The 20,609-nt window shown below is 44.5% G+C and overlaps 3 protein-coding genes across 5 annotated transcripts; 2 read left to right on the plus strand and 1 right to left on the minus strand.

Annotated features, from left to right (window-relative positions):
- Positions 1-8,457: 8,457 nt before the first annotated feature.
- LOC141646987 (uncharacterized) lies at positions 8,458-10,637 on the plus strand. Its single transcript, XM_074455010.1, has 2 exons — positions 8,458-8,734; positions 9,822-10,637. The coding sequence occupies exons 1-2, from the start codon at positions 8,606-8,608 to the stop codon at positions 10,215-10,217; spliced, it is 525 nt and encodes a 174-aa protein (XP_074311111.1). The 5' UTR covers positions 8,458-8,605; the 3' UTR covers positions 10,218-10,637.
- Positions 10,638-11,485: 848 nt separating this feature from the next.
- On the minus strand, positions 11,486-19,880 carry LOC141646988 (putative protein phosphatase 2C 39). Of its 3 annotated transcripts, none has more exons than XM_074455013.1 (6): positions 19,633-19,728; positions 17,957-18,214; positions 17,485-17,761; positions 16,917-17,071; positions 16,283-16,451; positions 11,486-11,869 (listed from the first exon to the last, which is right to left on the minus strand). In XM_074455013.1, the coding sequence occupies exons 1-5, from the start codon at positions 19,645-19,647 to the stop codon at positions 16,314-16,316; spliced, it is 843 nt and encodes a 280-aa protein (XP_074311114.1). In that variant the 5' UTR covers positions 19,648-19,728; the 3' UTR covers positions 11,486-11,869; positions 16,283-16,313. The 3 variants fall into 3 exon arrangements, with proteins under 3 accessions (XP_074311114.1, XP_074311113.1, XP_074311112.1); XM_074455012.1 differs by lacking the exon at positions 11,486-11,869 and adding an exon at positions 19,822-19,880 and having other exon boundaries at positions 16,149-16,451; positions 19,633-19,709; XM_074455011.1 differs by lacking the exon at positions 11,486-11,869 and having other exon boundaries at positions 16,149-16,451.
- LOC141646989 (squamosa promoter-binding protein 2-like) lies at positions 12,289-13,915 on the plus strand. Its single transcript, XM_074455014.1, has 2 exons — positions 12,289-12,767; positions 13,428-13,915. The coding sequence occupies exons 1-2, from the start codon at positions 12,502-12,504 to the stop codon at positions 13,669-13,671; spliced, it is 510 nt and encodes a 169-aa protein (XP_074311115.1). The 5' UTR covers positions 12,289-12,501; the 3' UTR covers positions 13,672-13,915.
- Positions 19,881-20,609: the final 729 nt, after the last annotated feature.

Here is a 20,609-nt window from a genome sequence, read left to right on the forward strand (position 1 = left end):
TTTATAGACTTTCACCTTTTGTCACGTAGTGGCCAAGTGGCCAAGTGGCTAGCAGGTGGAAAGACTGATCTACCCATCGGCCGAGGGACCCATGGCAGGCCGGCGGGCCCTGTTGACTCACCGCCGAGGGGTCTTGGATATGAGTTCGCGGATGCGTGCCTCGGCTGGCTAGTTGTCCCCGCCGAGGCACAAGAGGCAGGCCGACAGGTGGCGTCGGTTAGGCTGTTTAAGCCGTTGACTTGCTGTGGATATCTTTGACCTTGCTCAATATGTTGACTGGTCAGCGGGTGCAGAATATGCCCCATCAATTTGCCCCCAGCGTAGTCTATGTCGTGGTATGGGCTCCGATGTATGTTGAGCGTATATTCTGCGCAAGTAAAAATTTTATGCCCCGGCTTCTTCTACCTCGGCGTGGCTCTGCTTAGGCCGTACCATATCCCCCCTCCACATGGTTGTGTAATGGACATCCGATGTGGAAAAGGCAATGACGCTGGCTGAGACCAGGGTGGAGAGTGTCGGTTGTTTCTGATTGCCCCCTGGCCGGTGCTTTCTGGCTTGGTTGATCATGTGGCCGGCGGATAAACGGGTACTTAGGAATTTGTTGAAGAAGATGAACAGGCAGAGAGATATGATGGGGCGTGTTGAAGACGCTTGGTCACTGTTGCATTGATTGACGTTCAACTGTTGCAACGATTGACATTCCGTGGCTGCATGTCTGACACGTGTCTGTTTGCTGATTGGCTGCCGTTTCATGGGCTGTGCCCTGATTGGTCCTTCTTCATGGGTTTTCCCCTATAAATAGGGCAGTTAATCCCTGAATTTGGGCACCAATATCATTTTCTCAAAAATTTTCTTCTTTCTAGCCCTCTTTGACGAAACTTCTCTCTAGCTTTCAGAATCATTACTCCGGCGTGGCATTTTTCTTCAAGGTAAACAAATAAATTTTCTCTTTTTAACTCGTAAGTTTTGTTGTAACATGTCTTCTGCTGGTATCGGACCTAGTAACCCTGCGCCGGGGGGTTCCCCGTCGCGTCTTGATGAGGAGAAGATACTAAACGTCATCCCGATAAGGTTTGGGGGCCCTAGGTCTCCGTCTCCTGAAGTCGATCCAAAAGCTTTGGAGGATTGGGAGGACGATGATGATGATGATGACGACGGTGATGATGCTGGTGATGATGCCGAAAGGGCTCATCCTGATGAAGGAGGCGATGCGTTATGGATCACGGCGAGGCTGTAAGGTCCGCTGGACCGTGTCGGACCCATAAGTTCGCCGATTGTTCCGGCGAGACATTTTTCGAGGGTCATTTCTACTTTGGCATGGGGTACAAAATTGTTATCCCTGAGGAGGGCCAGGCCATCTGTTGTCCTCCGCCGGGTTGCACCGGCGTATACATCTGGCACTTGGAGTACGGGCTCCGATTTCCGCTGAATGATTACGTCATGGCTATCATTAGAGCCATGAACGTCACCGTGTGGCCCAACTGCACCCGTTGGCTATTAGGACCATAGTCGGCTTTGTCTGGCTCTGTCTCTTCAAGGGGGAGGTCCCAACGGTTAATTTATTCCGTCGGCTTCACCACCTTCGGCCGTCGTTTCCCGGTCGTGTCGGATGGTACAGCGTGCAAGTGGAGCCGGGTTACATCTCCGTTGATACGCTTTTCTCCTGCAAGGACTGGAAAGATCGGTGGGTGTACGTTGAGGTGCCGGATGACTATCCGCTGCCCCGGTCCTTCCAGCACCAAGTTAATTTGCGGTGCGAGACTGAGGCGGAGCATGACAGATGGGTCACCCGGAAAAAGCTTAAGATGGACGCCAGCAAGGTCCCTCTTAATGAGGATGAGAAGCTGGCGATGAGGCTCTTTGAGACAGACAAGAGTGGGGTGTCGAAAAGATGGATTCCTCCGACGCAGATCATTCTTCAGGATGAACCGCTCTGCCATGTCGGCCTCATACCGGCCCTAGCGCAGGGTGAGTGGGGTCGGCGTGAGGCCCATCTCTGCTCTCAACGTTTCTGTTTCTTGAATTTTGATTTACTTCTTCTTAACTCTTACTTTGCTTCCTTTGCAGACCACTTTGGACCGGACCTGTCTGAGGATATCCTTCGGAGAATGGGGCTGCACAAGGATAAGACCGTTGTTGATTTGCACCCTAAGGCTCTGGCCCGTTATCGCAGGACGTCGCCGAATGATCTGATGGATCAGCAGCTGAAAGGCCTGAATGTGGAGGCGGCCCAGACGAGGGTTGCTAGTAACATGCCGCGCCGAACGCGGAAAACAAAGTCTTCGGCGGCGACGGCGTCGACATCCGTTCCACCTTCCATCCCTTCAGTCCAGAAGGAGACGGTGGAGATCGTTGACATTACCGATGGGGGGGACTCCGATGCGGAGGGATCTCCCCTTGTCCGTAAAAGGAAAGAGCCCACCCCTGCTGCTGATACTTCTGCTGCTACTGCTGCAACTGCTGCCGGCGAGGAGATGCGTCCTCCGAGCAAGAAGGCCAAGCATGGTACAGATATATCCTGTGGCTCAGACTTAGCCGGTTAATTAGGCGTTCCTGATGACAGGCTCTTCGATACGTCCATGTATACTGACACGGATGTTTTAATTGACTTTTTTGTAGATCAACCGTCGGCGGCCGCCGTTCTCACTGTGCGGCAATTGGAGAAGCAGCCTGAGAAGGCGGGTGATAGAAATGTCACCGTCGATCCCCTACTTCAGAAGGTTTCCCCCACCGAGCTTGTGGCAGAGGGGATGAGAATAGGCAAGAGGCTGGCGAAATGGACTCAGCTAGCCGGCTCCCACATTATGGAGCAAGAGAAGACCATGGCTGAGGCTTCCCCACAGCTCGAGCGGCTAAGGCTGGAACTTGACGCGGCGAACAAGGAGGCTAAGAGGGCCAAGGCCGAGGTGAAGAGGCGTCCGTGCCGAGAGAAAACTCGGGGAGGACGCTGAAAAGGAAGTCTTCTGCCGAGAAAGCCAAGGCCGAGGCTGCGGCATTTGAAGCCGCTAAGTCGCTTTGGAGATGCGTGACCTTGTTCAGAAGCACGCCGACCTTTACCTTACACAGAGGAACGAATTTAGGGGCTTGTTGCAGGCCCAGGGGAAGGTGGTCCGGAACAAGGATGTTATCATTGCCCAAAGGAAGGAGGACATTAAGAGACTCCAAACCGTTCTTCTCCCTAACATGTGCGCCCAATACAGGGACCTGGCCGAAGAAGCTGCCAGGGAAGTGATTGAGGAGCTCTTCCCTCTTGATGGCTCCTTTCCGTGGGACAGATTTGACGAGTTGTTTGATGACAAGCTCGAAGCTAAGGAGGAAGCCGCGAAGGAAAAAGCCAAGGAGGAGGTATGGGTGAAGAAGGAGGAAGAGGCGGCCGCGGAGAAGGCGGCCCTTGCTGAGGAGGCTAAGGCGGCCAAGGAGGAAGCCGAGAGGATGAAGGCACCGAGGCCGTGGTCGCCGAGAAAGCCGAGGCCGCCGAGACAGCGACACGGGTCGCCCATTAAGGGACAGTCTTTGCTAACGCGCGATGGCATGGCAAGCAACAGGCATATGGAGACGGGCGGTCGTCACCAGGCTCACCCGGCGTCTCGGATAGCTTTAGCTGTTCGGGGGCCAATTATTAAGTCTTTCCTCCCTGCCATCTTTTGGCGCTTAAATGATATGTCTGTAACCTTTTGCCTTTCTTTTCCTTGTATTTTGTACAACTTTGGTAGGTTGTGTTTTGGCTTATCCTTATGGGGACGGCCGTCGTCTGTATTTTCCTTGCTTTGTAACCTGATCATTTTTAATAAGAGTTTGCTTATTCTGCCTCCGGCTTGGCCGAGGTCTTTTCTTGTCTTTGTCTTTGTCTGAGTTGTCTTCTTACGTCATTAATTGAGCGCTTCTTTTGTTTCTACCTCGGCCTGACCGAGGCAGTTAGAATGCGTATCTCAACTGTGTTTAACGTTCCTAGGGCGTGTTGATCGCTTTCGCGAGTATCAACCGCGCTGGCAGTGACTGTCATGAAATCTGCTTCCTTATAGTGATTGCCGTGGCGTCTACCTCTTGGAGTGACTGCTGCGGCGTCTACCTCTTGGGGTGACTGTCGTAGCGTCTACTTCTTGGGGTGACTGCGACGGTGCTTATTTCTTGATGGTGACTGCCGTGGCGTCTACCTCTTGGAGTGACTGTTGCGGCGTCTACCTCTTGGGGTGACTGCCGTAGCGTCTACTTCTTGGGGTGACTGCGACGGTGCTTATTTCTTGATGGTGACTGCCGTGGCGTCTACCTCTTGGAGTGACTGCTGCGGCGTCTACCTCTTGGGGTGACTGCCGTAGCGTCTACTTCTTGGGGTGACTGCGACGGCGTCTGCTTCTTGATAGTGACTATGGGGGAAAATGAACATTTTGACGGAAAACTTGGACGATTCTTCATTAGATAGAAACGTGGGTCGGGGTGCCCACAGTTGTCTTGGGCACCTCCGCCGCTTATACAAAATTTTCCCGAGATTGTCAGTGCCCTAATGGCTCATCAAAGGTGCACCCTCCATGTGTCTCGCCCGGTGTGTCTCGAGGGATCGTCGGACTGGGAATGTCTCGTATCCGGAAGGACTTCAATTTGGCGGTGTCGGCTTTCACCCTTTCCAGGTATCTTACTATCCCGTCATCTCGAGCCTCGTACTCTCCACTGATTTGGTTGGCCACCAATAGTGAGCACGTTTTCACCACGACGTGCTCCGCCCCGGCAGCCCTAGCTAACTTGACTCCATTTATCACCGCCTCGTATTCGGATTCGTTGTTTGAGGTCGAGAGGGTAAGTTTCAAGGCGTGCTCAAACACGTCCCCGTTTGGGCTGGTGATAAGAATGACAGCTCCTGAGCTGTTCGCCGTGGGGGACCCGTCAGTAGTTATTTCCCATACGCCGGGATGCGGCTCTTCTTGGTCGGTCGGGGTTCCTTCAACCATGCCGACGTCGGTATTCATCGGATCGCCCCCCTGCTGCGAGGATGGGCTCTTCCCCTTCCCTGACTTCTTCGCCACTTTGAGGGATTGCATGTTGCACCCTCTGGCGGATATCTGGGTGTTGACCACCTCGTCCTTGGAGACGAGCTTATGCGCTTCTCCCCGGTCCGAGACGTACATCAGTGTCAGGGCCCGGATTGACATTACTGCATCAGCCTCGCTCAGAGTGACGCGGCCTATGAGGACGTTGTAGGCGGACGAGCCGTCAATGACTACAAACTCAGATAGGACATTCTTCGCCGCATTCCCCTCGCCGAACATCACCGGCAGTCTGATCAACCACAGGGGTACTAGGCCGGCCCCGAAAAAGCTGTACAACGGATTGGTGCAGGGGCTCAAGTCTTCAACCTTCAGACCGAGGTTGAGAAAGCACTCCCTGAACATGATGTTCGTGTAGGCGCTTGTGTCAATCAGGCACCTCTTGACCAGGTGGTTGGATATGTTCAAGTGGACTACAAGTGGGTCGCTGTGAGGGGCGATGACTCCCTCGTAGTCCTTCTTTCCAATAGTCATGTCGGGGATGTTGGAAGCGGGGACCGCTGTTTTGGGCACAAATTTGATGGCCTGATACAGCTCGTTCAGGTGTCGTTTGTGCCCATGAGCGGACCCACCGTTCTCGTTGCCCCCGATGACAACATGGATCACTCTTATCCGTTCAAAGACGGATTTCTTATTTGAACCGCCGGCCTCAGTCTTTTGGCCTTTGGCAACATACTTGCCGAGGCTCCCCTTCCGGATTAGCTCTTCAATGGCATTCTTGGATGCGGCGAGTTGTCGATAAGGTGACCGGTGTGGCGTGATATTCACGATCTTGGCTCGTGTCACCGTCCCCCTTCGGCTTGGGGGCCTTTCCCACTTCGGCCCTCGTTCTTGCTTAGGGCGAAGACCTCGGCGGCGAGATGCGACCGGGGGTGTGGCCATTGAACCGTTTCGGTAGTACGATCCCGAACTCCCCGGCGCCCGCCGAGTTCTGCTTCCTGGCAGACCTATCAGACCGTGACCTATTATTGTCACGGCGTGTTTCATCCGGGTTGTCCTCCGGATGGCTCTTCTTCTTTGAGTGCCCAGCCTTGCTGTGGCCTACCCAGGTCTTGTGATAGTCTTCCACCTTGATGGCCTGGTCGGCCATCTTCCTTGCGGCGTCTAAGCCCAAGCCGCCGCACTTGATGAGCTCGTTTTTTAAGTCTCCCCTTCGGAGGCCTTTCATCGCGAAAGGTCGCCGGCTCATTGTTCGGCTCACGAATCTCTGAACCTTGGCGTCGAACCTCTTTACATAGCTTCGGAGAGACTCGCCTCCTCTCCGCTTGATAGTCGGGAGGTCCGATGTCTCCACGGCCCTCCTTTTATTGCAAGAGTATTGGGCTAAGAAGGCGTCCCTTAGGTCGGCATAACAAAGATACCAAGCCGTCGGGCAGCCCCTTGTACCAACTCGAGCCATCCCATGCAAGGTTGTTGGGAAGACTCGGCACTGGACTTCGTCGGGTTGCTCCCACACCGACATGTACGACTCAAAGGCCTCGGCATGATCGGTGGGGTCGCTATCCCCTTTGTATGTGAACGCCAGCAACTTTAGCTTGGTTGGCACGGCGGTTTCAAGGACGTAGGCATTGAGGGGGCTGTCGACCACGTGTCGAACGACACGCGGCGATCGGCTCCTCGCATTCCTAGTCTGGCTCCTCTCCCCGTGGCGGGAAGGGCTTCTTCTCCGACTACGGTGGGTCGGGCTTCTTCTTCGACTCGGTGAGTCGGGCTTCTTCTCCGACTGCGGCGAGTCGGACTTCTCTCACTTCTCCGAGGCGAGGCCTCGTCGGTCTGTCTTGCGGCGACGCCGTCCTCCGCTGGTCGGGAAGGACTTAGGTCTACCACTAGCACTTTGGGCTCCTCCGGCGTCTTGACGGGGCCGGCTTCTTCCGGTGCTCCATTCGGGTCTCTTGGAGTCACATTCTCAGGCCCTGGTCTCCGGACGGGTTCCGCCGCTCTTGTCGGTGTGACGGTGTGAGCCGGCGTACTACCAATTAGGTCAGTAGCTTTAGTTTGTTGCATCGACCACATGTCCCATGATGGTGACTGGTTGGCAATGCGTGGCGTATCTGGTATTATTGGCATCCGTACTCGGTTGAATTACCCGGCCGGTAGAGGGCTGCGCAACTCCAGAACTGTGGACGGTATTATCTTGGCAGAACTCGGTTTCGTCAGTTACGAATACCTCTTGTTGTTTTGACATCTTCTTAGCTTTTTGGGTGGGTTTTTGTTTTGGTTTTTTTTGTTTGGGAATGAATGTGACTAGCTTCTAGAATCCGTTCCCACAGACGTCGCCAATTGTTCCGGGTGTAATTCCAGAGCAGTTATACGTTACCACCCGTGCTTGTAGAATGACGTCTTTAGTTGAATCCTCCTTGCGGTCTCCTGAAACGATGAACAAACTGAGGGCTCGGCTTTGGACCGAGCGAACTCACTCCGACGCTCAAGTCAGTAAACTTAGAGAGATAAGTTGTTGTTACTTGGCGAAGTATATATTGTAGAGAGATAAGCAAGATATTACCAGATGAATAGTGATTCTTAGGTTAAATTGTGGATCTCCTCCTCAATGAGAGTTGATGAGTATTTATAGACTTTCACCTTTTGTCACGTAGTGGCCAAGTGGCCAAGTGGCTAGCAGGTGGAAAGCGATCTACCCCTCGGCCGAGGGACCCATGGCAGGCCGGCGGGCCTGTTTGTTTACTCACCGCCGAGGGGTCTTGGATATGAGTTCGCGGATGCGTGCCTCGGCGGGCTAGTTGTCCCCGCCGAGGCACAAGAGACAGGCCGCAATGTGGCGTCGGTTAGTCACATCTAAAGTTTGTTGACTTCTTTGTGGATATCTTTGACCTTGCTCAATATGTTGACTGGTCAGCGGGTGCAGAATATGCCCCATCAGTAATTAATGGAAGTTATTTTAGTAGGGTTTTTAGGTAAATAATCATTTGATTTTACAATAATGATTATATAAACGGTTTTATATAAATATTGTTGTATAAAAATACAACTAGTTTTAAACCCGTGCAAAATTGCGCCGGTATTAATGTTTTTGGATGTATTTTTTTTTTTTTTTTTACATTTCTATTGTACTTATTCGGTATGTATAAAATTATTTCATAGTATTATTTCATAGAATTTGTTCTAAGACGGAATTTGTCGCATGTTTATATAGCCGGAATTCTGAAGAAATAAATACATTACACACTAACGAGTCCCACCATAACATGAATTTCCAAAAAAAAAAAGGCTGAATTAATGATGTGACACGCCCTGGATTGAGTATTGTCTTCTGAATTAATAAAGATGAGATTATTTAAAAACTGATTTTTTTTTAAATGAGGTAATAAGACACGTAGAGACACGTGCTATATCACATAAACGTGTCAATCAATGACTAAGCTATACCCTAACCATGCACCACGTACCAAGTACCAACAATGAATGCACCTTCATAAAAATCACATATTTACACTTTATTATGACGGTCCAAAATATACACTCAAAACGTAACAATATAAAGTAACAAACCTTGCTATAAAGAAAACTAGCTTAATTTATACTTTATCACTTTGCAAATTAACTACTCCATGATGAAGGTTTTGTTTAAAGTTGGGAGAAATTTTGTAAATGTTTCCAAATTTGGTTCATCACCTCAACATGATTTCATCAACACTACAAGGATTGCAAGCTTCTCCTATGTTAGCCACAACAATGAGGTAATTGAGTAATTATATTGCATGTTTATATACTTTGTCAATAGGCAGTGGCAGATTTAGGGGCTCACCGTGCTGGTCAAGAAAAAACTTGCAAGTTTTAGTTAAAATCCTGAAAACTTTTTTCAGTTATCGTCATGCCATTATTTGTTCGTCCCGCTGAAATTTTTCGCCCCCAACTATAAATCTCGACTATGCCACTCCTGGCACGCAATAGAAGTACCATTATTTGTTCGTCCCGCTAAATTTTTTTACCTTAGAGTAGTTGTACTTTTATTTAGTTGAAACTTCCTTTCAGTCATTTATTTACATTTACTTTGTAAAGCTAGTCTTTGTACTCCCTCCGTCCCCTCCCCGGTTTCATTTGTTTATCTTTAATTTTGGCATAAAGATCAGAGAGGACATTTGTAGCTATATATTATTGTGGTGACAAGTGGACAATAGGCTATGTAGATAATTGGATTATCAAATTACCTTTCAATAATATTCTTAATATAGAGAATGAATAAGCAATGGCGAGCCAGGATCTGATTTTAGGGGGCGAAAGAGGGCGAACGACTAATTACATAAGGTGCTCAAAACTATTTTGAATATTTTCTTAAAAAAAACTTCGAAAATTTCATCCGTCAGGGGGCAGTTGCCCCTGCTAGCCCCCTAGCTCCACCACTGTGATAATATGTAAATAAATGACCAGTGTATATTGTATAATACCGAGTTGTACTGATACAGAGACTACCATCACAATAATTTAGATTTGACTAGTGATACCTTTGGCTTTGGGTTCTAAGAATCATAAGCATTAACACGTTATTGCACTCACTTTTTTAAAATACGTACTCAGTAGATATGCCAGTTCTACATTTTGAGATATTTATTTCTCTTTTCAATATCGCTTAAAATGAAAATAGATAAACCTACATTAATCCATATTTCTACGATACAATCATCTAATATGCGAGTTGGAGATTTCTTTCATGTAACTTAATGACCACTTAGGTAGTTAATTGAACGCTATTAGTAATCTCGGTCCCTAACGAAGTTTTTTTTTTTTTTCTTTTCTTCTCGGTATATGTGAAATCAATATGAACAGCATAATGTTGGTGCACCTCCACCAAGAAGCCCACCCAAGGTCCACTTAACAGTGGATGACCCAAGAGATAACTTGAACATCAAGAAAAACCGGGAACACGACGACATTCGTGAGAGGACCGAGGACGTGACAGAGAAAGCAAAAAGAGGAACAAAAGGCGTAGTTGAGACCGCGTTAAATGCAGGAGCAGCGGTAGCAGAAGGGATGGAGAAGTCTTGGGGAGGCATCAAGGAGACTACAGAGAAGATAAAGGATTCGGTGTTGGGTGATGACGACGAGAATAATGAGAAGCGTTACGGGGATAATATGAGAGGTAGTGATCAAGGTTATGTAGACAAAAATATTGAGGATTTGAGAAGGAAAGCCGGAGGTTACGACCAAAGGCGGTCGCCCTAGATTGACCGTGAAAGATCAAGTCTATGGACATGCGATCCGCATGTCCAGACATCGCGTTTGTTAGGTTGTGTTGATTCTAATTGTTTTGTTAAGTAGACTAGAACTAGTTCTATATTTTCGCTTTCTTCGAAATATGGGTGTAATGGACTTGTCCATGGACCAAATTATATCTCGTTTTTCTGCCATTACTAATTTAGTTAGTATATTACCTCGCACCGAGGTGACTCCAATAGGAGTGCAAGGGAATCGAGACGCCTTTAGAGTTCCTGAAGGGAACTGGTCGAGTTTGTTTTGCTTGTGTTTATGAGCGAGTTATTGTATACGCCTCTAGAGAACGGGCTTGTGGATCCGTCTATCCCCCCGGATTTCTATGCTTTTTCTAATCTTGATTGTGTCGAATAACATCCAAGTCTATGTCTCTGTCTTGTGGTCAATATTAGAGCTAGGGGTAGCTGGCATGGGCGGGTTTGTGCCTTGGACAGCGGTGAATTATAGATTTACGATTTTTTTTCCTAGTTTGCTTAGTCGCTAGTAATGTATCGTATGAGAATGCACCACGGGAAGTAAGCGACAATCTAAGAGACGCTATGCAAGTATCACGAGACAAAAAAAAAAACGTAAAAGGGCAACCGTTAATTTATATGCCGCAGCAGGATGAGGCAAAATCGACTGACTAATCAGTCTTGGTCTCCTAGTAATGAGGCGTCGGAGTAAGAAAAAAAAAAAAGTAGATTTAGTTTATACATTACGAAAAGTCGTTCAAAATTATCACTATACCGTCTTCGCCACCACGCGTTTTGCGCTGTTCACTTAACCATATGCTTGGTTACCGGGAGACAAAACATAGATAACATAATTCACTTATTTGTGAGAATGTCGCTAGGCACATGTTCATAAAAATCGCTTCAATGAGGGAGATCGGAACAAAATTACCGTATAATGAGAGAACCAATCGATAAAGATCCGAACTATTTTTTACATCGACGATTCTAAAGGATGATTCATGTCAGCCGATCCCAAATCATTTTGGGATTAAGGCTCTGATGTTATTGTTGTTGTTGACGACTATAGAGACATAACGCGTACACATAGTATAACATGGAACCAACGTACTTTACGGGTTTGGTACCAAAGTTGAAAGCGAAAAGTCGTAAATGCACTAGCAAGAGAGTAAATAGTCGCGAAACGAGTGGACACAACAAAGAAAAGAAAAGATGGAAGGGAATAGTACAGATCTCATGAATTTTCACATAGTGTTGCATTAAGTGCCATCAAATGTGCGATAACATTAGTCGTTGTTGAAAGCATACAAGGTACACACCCACATTTATAAAGTCCTTCCTCTTCTCCTTGACTTGTCCCTCTCAATGGGTAACTTTGCTCTTTCTTTTGCTACTCAAAACTACTTTGCATCTCAGATTTCCGATTTTTGTCGGGTTAATATTGTCGAAAGAAACAATTCCGTCTTATTTTTGAAAGAGCATACAATTGTGTGATTATTTTCATTAAACCCGCCTACTTAAAATCGTAAAATGATTTCTTAATAATGATCTTAGGTTGGGAAGATGCAACAACTCGGTGAAAACAAAGTAGACACTGACGGACAACGTTGATCAGTGGTAAATTGGCGATATTGTGATCATCTTCGAGTCCTGCACGCTAGAGACAGGTTAAAACCAAAGAATCTATCTTAAATGCTCATGTAGGATGATATTTGACCTGTTTTAATGTTAAGACGATTAAGAAGTCTTAAGAGAGACTAACTGAAGAATCAAACATAGACCAAAATCAAGTAGCACTGATATGAAAAAAAAAAAAGGCTTGTAACTTTTGGAATCAGTACTATTCCCACTCCAAGCAGTGGTGGAACTAGGGGGGCTAATAGCCTCCCCTGGTGGTTGAGTTTTTCGAAGTTTTTAGTTAAATATTTCAAAAAAAAAAATCGAGTGTGCCTTATATTATTACTCATCCGCCCCCCTAAAATTTCTCCCCCCAAGCACAAATCCTGGTTCCGCCACTGCAACCAAGCAAGATGAAAGTGCATAAAATGTTAAATCGATTAAGGGACATTATAGTCGAGGCTGGGTTTACAAAATTGGTTCGACATCAAAAGCAAAAACCGGTTATAAGAAACCGAAAGAAGAAGAAAAAAAAAAAGTGAAAATGTTGTACACTAGTACTAATTTCCTTGAATTGTAGTCCTCATAATAACACTTCAATTCACCCCTTTCTCCCCACATAAATAATACAAAAACTCCCACAATTTTCACAAACATAATTTATCATGGATTTCCAAAAAACCCACATGAGAGGAGACGGCGATATGATTGACGGAGGAGAAAAGAAAGAGAAAAGGTTAGGCGGTGGAAAGCGAGGTGGCGTTAGTGGTGGTGGTGGAGGCAGTGTTTGTTGCCAAGCTGAGAAATGCACGGTGGAACTAACCGATGCAAAGCGTTACCATCGGCGTCATAAGGTGTGTGAGTTTCATGCTAAGGCACCTTCTGTTCTTGTGTCTGGTCTCAGACAACGTTTCTGTCAACAATGTAGCAGGTCCTCTCTTCACTTTCCCTTTTCTTAAAACAAATTTACATAGTACGCTTTTGAAAATCTATGTTGAAAACGACGACGTATATTCAAGTTAAAACGATATTCACATACGTCAAACTGATACTAGTAGTAAACCCCGGTTTAAGATTTGATCTCGACTCGTCATCAGGGTATAAACGTGCTTCACACGCCCTAAACTGTTGTTCTATCATTCAGAACTTCTAAGGAGTACATAACTCGACCAGCAAATATGTTGGTCTTGACTAGTGGCGAAGCCAGGATTTCTAGTTAGGGGGAGAGAGAAATTTCAGCGGGGGCGAACAAGTAATGATATAACGGAAACTTGAAAAATTTCGGAAATTTTAACCAAACTTGCGAAATTTTCCTTGGCTAGCAGGGGCGCTGTGGGCGAACAAGTAATGATATAACGGAAACTTGAAAAAAAATCGGAAATTTTAACCAAACTTCCGAAATTTTCCTTGGCCAGCGGGGGCCAGGGCCCCTGCTAGCCCCCCTAAAACCGCCAATGGTCTTGACCCGTGACATAAAACTCCAAAAATTCCCGCAAATATATGATCAGGATCTTTTAAACTTCGGAGGAAGTGGTTAATATTTACTACTCCCAGAGAATGAATAGCAACTAACTGTCCATTTTATAAATAGGTTTCATGAATTGACGGAATTTGATGAGGCGAAGAGGAGCTGCAGGAGGCGGCTAGCCGGGCACAATGAAAGGCGCCGTAAGACCACCGCGGAATCTCAAGGAGAAGGCAGCTCCTCAGGCCGGACAAGAGCTGAACCCGCTAACACTCAGTGTAGGCCATCTGATCCAGTAACAAGCAGAGTACAAATGACTACTTACCCTGCTTCTTCAAGTCCTACTTACAAACAGTTTCAGATCAGATAAGCATATCAACAAAATCGTGGTATCGATATTGCTCCCTCTCTTCTGTCACTATGATCACATCATTATTCGACATAATATTGTCAAATGTGGGATTTATTATGTCATTTTATCTAGTAATTAGCATTCTAGTTTTTGTGGTGTAACTATGACTTGTGAATAATTAGAGCTCATATATATGTGAGCTACTACTTTAATTATCGTCGAATCATGCATGAAGAGTTAAATAATAAGCACATTCCTAGTCTATCATATTATTCATACAAGCCGTCTTAGCTTTGTGGTTAAGACGGAGTATTGTCTAGTTATGTTGCTCACTCTTTTACAAGTATCCGACACGGGTGCGTGTCCAAGTGTCGGACTGGGCCATTTTTATGGAAAATATGCATAAAAATGGCTTAAAATGAGATGTCGTAGTCTCATACCCTTGTCCGAGTGTCGGACATAGGTACGTGGGGAATCAGAAGAGTCGGAGTAACATAGTTGTCAAGTGGCTCACTCGACAGAAGAAAAAGTATCACATCAGTCAAGGAAGTGTTTTTTACGGTAAAAGGACAAATATGAAAGCGTAAAATCACAACCCGGGTCGCTTTTTACGTTTTACCATGGAAGTACACGAAATAATGTGCAGCTACAAAAGGAAAACATTACTCCCTACAACAAAACACATCAGAAAGAGAGTAGGTTGCACGGAATATAATAAAAGCGGAAGCCGTGGTCCATGTAGCTTTGTTTGCTGAAATTTGGACCTACATTTCCTTGATGAAAGGAATAATTGGTATGATGTCATACTCAATTAGGAGCTCTCATCTTCCTCCACTGTTAGTAGAGGTTGGTGCACTTTTTCTTTTTCGGAGGCAAGGTTAATGCGGTTCTTGTCGCTAGGACAATAAAGGATCCCGTCAGGGAGACGGGTTCTATGATCGTAAGGGTTGAAGTAACCATTAGACCAGTAATAAAACCTGCGCAACTGAGATAGTTGCAATGCGGTTTCTAGTCTCAAATGTATTGGCACCCTCTCCGGTGATTTTCAATCAATTCTGCAACAGTGACCCGAGAAGCTGTCACGAGAGTGAATTATAGCCTAATATCCTTCACATTAGACTTTCGGAGGAATTCTAGACGACTGTGTCAAAATGAGTTGTGGCTATCCACACCACCTCATAGGCTCATATATAGTCACCTAAAGACTATTTTTGTGCCGCATAGGTGTTCTGTTCTACCGCCTAGGGGGGTTTCGGTACATTTATGCCCACAAGGCCACAACAAGGTAGAAGTTAGAAGATGGCTTTAAAAACCATTGTATTGTTTAATTATGCATGCATCAATTGTCATCCCCAAAGCCATTGTGAACCCATGTGATGGTTCTGGACACTTTTCATTTGATTATAACTCCGCTCCTAGTGAGCTATCCTAAAAGTGGATTACAGGCTTCAAAATTAACTTTTCGGAACCATTCCGGACGAGAGTGTGAGAATGGGTTGAGGTTGTTCAGACAAACTCATATACACACCCTAGGACTACTACCGTGTCACGTGAGTGCCCGGTTTAGCTCTTTGTGTTTCTCAAACCATCATGCCTCTACCATGAGAGAGTTTAAGAGGTAGGATGCACCATTTAATGTATATTATTCAATCCAAAGCCATCACAACATCCATGAAAAAGCCCTAGCATGTGCCTAAAAAACTAGGATGTTGATGACAATTTTTGTTTGATATTCGCACCGTCGTCCCTAGTGTATTATAGCCTTCAATATTGGCATTTCCGAATTCCGGATCACCCAATGTGAATTTTTCAAAATAAGTTAGCAGTTGATATAAAGGGGAGCCTTGGCGCACCGGTTAAGGTGTTGCTTTGTGACCGTGAGGTCACGGGTTCAAGTCCTTGGAGCGGCCTCTTGCCAAAATGGCAAGGGAAGGCTTGCCCCAGTTACACCCTTGTGGTGGGACCTTTCCCCGGACCCTCGCCTAGCGGGGACGCAATCGTGCACCGGGCTGCCCTTTAAGTTAGCAGTTGATAACACCAACTCATAGAGACCTCAGGACCGCAATAACCCTAGATCAACACTCATTTTTGTCTATAACATGGTAATTAGGACTACTATGCTTCCCCAAAGTCTTAAAAGTTGCATGATTTGCCGATTTTTAACGTCATATGAACTAAAGTGATCCAAGGTAACTAGACGGGTGGTAATTTGACCTAAGGTTGTGACTTGTGAAGTGTGCGGATGTCGGATGACTACTTTATCAATAGGCTGGGATCTATCCTCTATTGACATAAAATGGGAATGTCGAATACTACTAGTTAGCGATACTAGAGACAGAGACCGCATAAACCAACTAGCAAAGGTGTCAAATGGAACAATCCCCACAGCAAGAACCAATACCTCCGATTCTGCTTTAAAAATTTGGCATTATGGGTGCTTCCAAATGAAATCGATGAAATGAAGTCGCGCAAAAAAAAAAGTGAGATTTCAAAATATCAAGCAAAGATAGGTTATGATTAAGGAAAGCAACTTAGTAAAAAGGATTCCATGACTTAGACAGCCACATTGAAAGTCAACTAACCGGCATATTGTTATATATTCTACTAACGAGCAAACGACAAAACTGACCTTTAATCTCCAATAAGTTGAAGATATTTTGTCACTGGAATCTTACTACTATAACAGAGATATCATCTGTGCTGTTCCTTTTAAGTGCTTCATCGATTAAAGCTTTCGCAGCCGCCTGTGCATCGTCTATGCTCTTAACGCAGTCGACTGCCTCTTGGTTGTCCATTACCTAGAATATCAGTTAAGATATCAGTCTAATTCCAATATTTGGTTCGATGAGTGACACTCAATACGAGCATTTATGTATTTCGAGTCTGGTCGAATTAGTCGGGTCATTTTGAGCTGAAGTTTGTTTTGGCTGCGCCTTTAACAGGTGCGGTCAGTTTAACTTGAGGTCCTCTCCGATCGAGTTCAAGTTGGTCATTTCGTGTCACGTTATTTAACAATTTTGCCATTTGTTGAAGATATAAGTGATGGATCATATCCGATCAGGTTTATGGACATACGGTCAATAAAGGCCCAATGAAGTTGGGCCCAAGTCGGGTTCCAGTAAAGTTCAGTTATTCTGTTTGAATTTTCGGTTAGTCTGTCCGGATCTCCGGTTATTCAGTTTATCAGGGCCGGTGAGTAAAAATTAAAAACCACGTCACAGAGAGAAATGAGGCGCGTAAATAGGGCATCATTAGGGACTCACATGCCAAATCCCGTCGCTAGCAAGGAGAACAAGTTCCACATGGTCGTCTATCGTCTCAACCACAACATGAGGCTCTGAGCTAAGGTGGTCTTTTATACTCTTATCTCCGAATGCCCGCGCCACTGCCAGCTGGGCATCAACTCGTGCCACATCCCCTAAATCAATCATAAAGTATTAGCACTTCATCTTCACATCTATATCAAATTATCAACCATTATGGACGGATAATCGGATATCAATTTAATTATAACAAAAGCTAGACCGGTAATCGAGATGTTAAAATGCTGTAAACAATCTTATATACTCCCTCCGTCCCGGTCAATTGTTGTTCTTTGGTTTTGGCCCAAAGACCAAAGAAAGAGGAGGGGGCCAAATATAATATGACAAGTGGACCAAATTGAATGTGAATGATCAAATTGTTCATCAAATGAAACCCTAAAATAGAAAGGACAACAATTGACTGAGACACCCCAAAATGGAATAGGACAGCAAATGACCGGGACGGAGGGAGTCATTCAAGCACATAAGTGTAAAGGGAAGAGATGAATAAAACATGACATTTGCATACCGGGCAACTTGGTGACGAAACCACCCCTCTTCTCGACATCCTTTCTTTCTGAATCCGGTTCATGATCGATTGACAGTTGTTTAGCTTTACCATTCCTGCAGATAACAGCTCTAGAGTCGCCAACATTTGCGACCACAAGCTTCTCACAGTTAATTAGAATTGCTGTAACTGCAGTTGAGCCACCTTTGCCCAAAACAGCCGATTTTTTCAGAATCGTTTCATCAGTCATCTGGTATGCTCTCCTGATAGCTTTCTCAGTCTCGTTCCAAAAGTCCGGCTGCTCATCAGGAAATATAGTTAAATGAATCTTCAAGAAGCGGAGTACCATAGAGTAAAACTAATATAACAAAATACGGAAAATAGACTCCAGAGCCTTAATTCCAAAATGATTTACGGTCTGCTTACATTAAAATCCTTAAATTTGACAGCGCTATTGAAGTCGACAATTTTTTGAATGGTATCGAAATACTACCTCTTTTAAGATGTTGTTGAACAAATTGGTTCGAAGATAATCAGGGACTTCGTGGCTCACATGACCGTCAAATATGGCAAAGAGACCAAGCTCATTGCCTTCCACCTCCTTAAATTCTGCAAAAACAAAATCCTCCATCGAATGACCCGCTTTCCCTTCAGCAGTATGATAGCCATGTGTGACATGTTTTGATATCTTGCTTTTGCCTTTCCCAGTTTCTGCTGAAGTTTCAGACGGACCGCCTAAGGGTACCTTTTCCTGTAATCAAGTGACACTCATTTTAGAATCATACCACGTCATTGTACTCCCAACCAATGAGAAAAGCGAATTTTTATAAAACTCAAATGCTTTTAGACCATATATGTTTCATGTTTGTTTTTCATTCACACGGTAACACAGAGGTACGCAATTTTTACCCGTCTGTGTTTTTTAACCGGGAGAGTCATTTTTCAAGTATGTATCATGGTTTACCGAATTCGCTCGGTACCCTACAAATAGCGAATTGTTAAATGCGAATTCTATTATGTTGCTAACTGAAAATACATATAACGTACATTCTGTAAGAGCGAATCGCAAATTGGTAAGGACGTATTCATAGCGAATCGGGTAACCATGGTATGTATATGAAGTACAGCAAGTAATGCGACCAAAAGCATGTAGCCTGTAGGCCACATTTGTTGTGTGTAAAGGAGGACAGCCTCGGCGTTAATATGATAATTCATGTCAACTAGTTTCCGAACATAGGTGACGAGTAACCCTACTCAATTATTTTACTCGCTAGTCGACATTTTAGTTGTATTGACTAACAAAGATCAGTTACATATTTAAAGGTAGAGAAAAAAAGAAATGGAGCAATTCAATTAACACTTGATCGCCAATTCAATTAACACTTGATCGCCCTTAAGACGACAAGAAAGGGGTTAAATATATACATGAAGTGATGAAACAAAAGTTTGTCATTTCCTAACCAAATCTACTTTTTTTTTTTCTCATATATATACTTAACCCGTTTCTTGTTTTTTCGTAAAAACAAGAATTTATGTTTAACAAAATACCCCGAGTAAGAAAATGAGGCAATTTCGAGGAACCGATTCAAGTATATGGTAGATGTAAGTACTACTCCCTCTGTCCTGGTCATTTGTTTACCTTTGATTTGGCACAAAGACTATGAAAAGGGGAGAAGACCATTTACGGTGGTTTTGGTGGATACCAAGTGGACTACAATAGTACAATGGATGCCTATGATCAACTAGGCTAAAAAATCTTCTTACTTTCAAAGGTAAACAAATGAACGAAATACAAACTCTCATGAGACAAGACAAAAACACAATGCATTGAGGTTAGCAAAAGATTTATCTCATCTATGCATCTAAAAAATCTTCTTACCAGAGAAAAGTAAACAAATGAACGAAATACAAATTCTCATGAGACAAGTATCACACATAAGACAAAAACACAACGTATTGAGGTTAGCAAAAGATTTGTCTCATCTATGCAAGTTGTGTTATTTGACCCGTTTGTAAGGAAGACATATTGAGGAATAAGTAAACAGATGACCGATACGAAAGGAGTCGGTGTAGGTAGTATGTATTTTAATTGTGAACAATTGTTGTAACTCAAACTGAGAAATTTTCAACAAAACAATGATAAATGATTAAAATGCATGCAAATCTCACCTGAGAAGTAGCCATGATGAAAGCTCCCACCTAATTACAAATTATAAATTCTTCAACTGGTTTCCTGGAGTTTGTTCCTATAAATCAAGAAATTAAATCAATAAAAAAGTGTGTTTTTAACAGTTTTAGCTAATTATAAGAGGACCCACAAATTAAAACCAAAGAGTAGGCTAAAGGATAGGATCATACGAAGGACGATATTTAGAATTGCACGTGACACGAGTTGTTCATCATGCCACACGTTGCAACATTTGTCCTCGTATGTCAGTAATGTCACTGCCTCTTCTAAAAGAATGTATTTTACTAGCTAAATACTTAGGAATCTCAAACTTAATTGTGGAGGGTGATAACTTATGTGTTATTAACTCGATTCGAGGTACTTGGCAAATTCCGTGGGATGTGAAATTAGACCTTCATTTTTTCGATGAAGTGATAATTAAACATTCTTTAAATGAAGCCGATAAGGTTCTTGACTTCATGCGCTTGGTTGGACATTCATGTCCAACTCTTTCGAGGTGGTTTGATAGCCGGTGGCTTCAACTTACCTCCCTCATTCGAAAGGATGAGATAGGTTGGTCCTACCCTAGAGGATCAACCTAGTTTTCTTACCTAATCAAAAAAAAAAAAAAAAAAAAAAAACCACACTTTCCTCGTAACCTGGAAGCCTGCAAAAGTCTCGCTCCTGACCGACACAAATTTGTGACATGGCTGATGTCCCCACAAATACCCTTTTTTAATATTATTTGGATCGGTTGTTAGATGTCAGAAGTAAGAACTTATGGGAGTGGAAGTTAGGTCTCTCTTAAACCGTTGTATATGTAAAACGGATTCTCATATATATTTTCAACATTCTTGCTAATCTAATACCCGTGACTGAATATATGTAGAAAGTATTTTATTCAAATAGAATGAATCTAAAGAATGAGAAGAAATAGATGAAGTATTCTATAACCGTTTTATAGGTACAATGGTTTTAA

The sequence above is a fragment of the Silene latifolia genome, chromosome 3 (assembly GCF_048544455.1).
Source record: "Silene latifolia isolate original U9 population chromosome 3, ASM4854445v1, whole genome shotgun sequence".
Lineage (NCBI taxonomy): Eukaryota > Viridiplantae > Streptophyta > Magnoliopsida > Caryophyllales > Caryophyllaceae > Silene > Silene latifolia.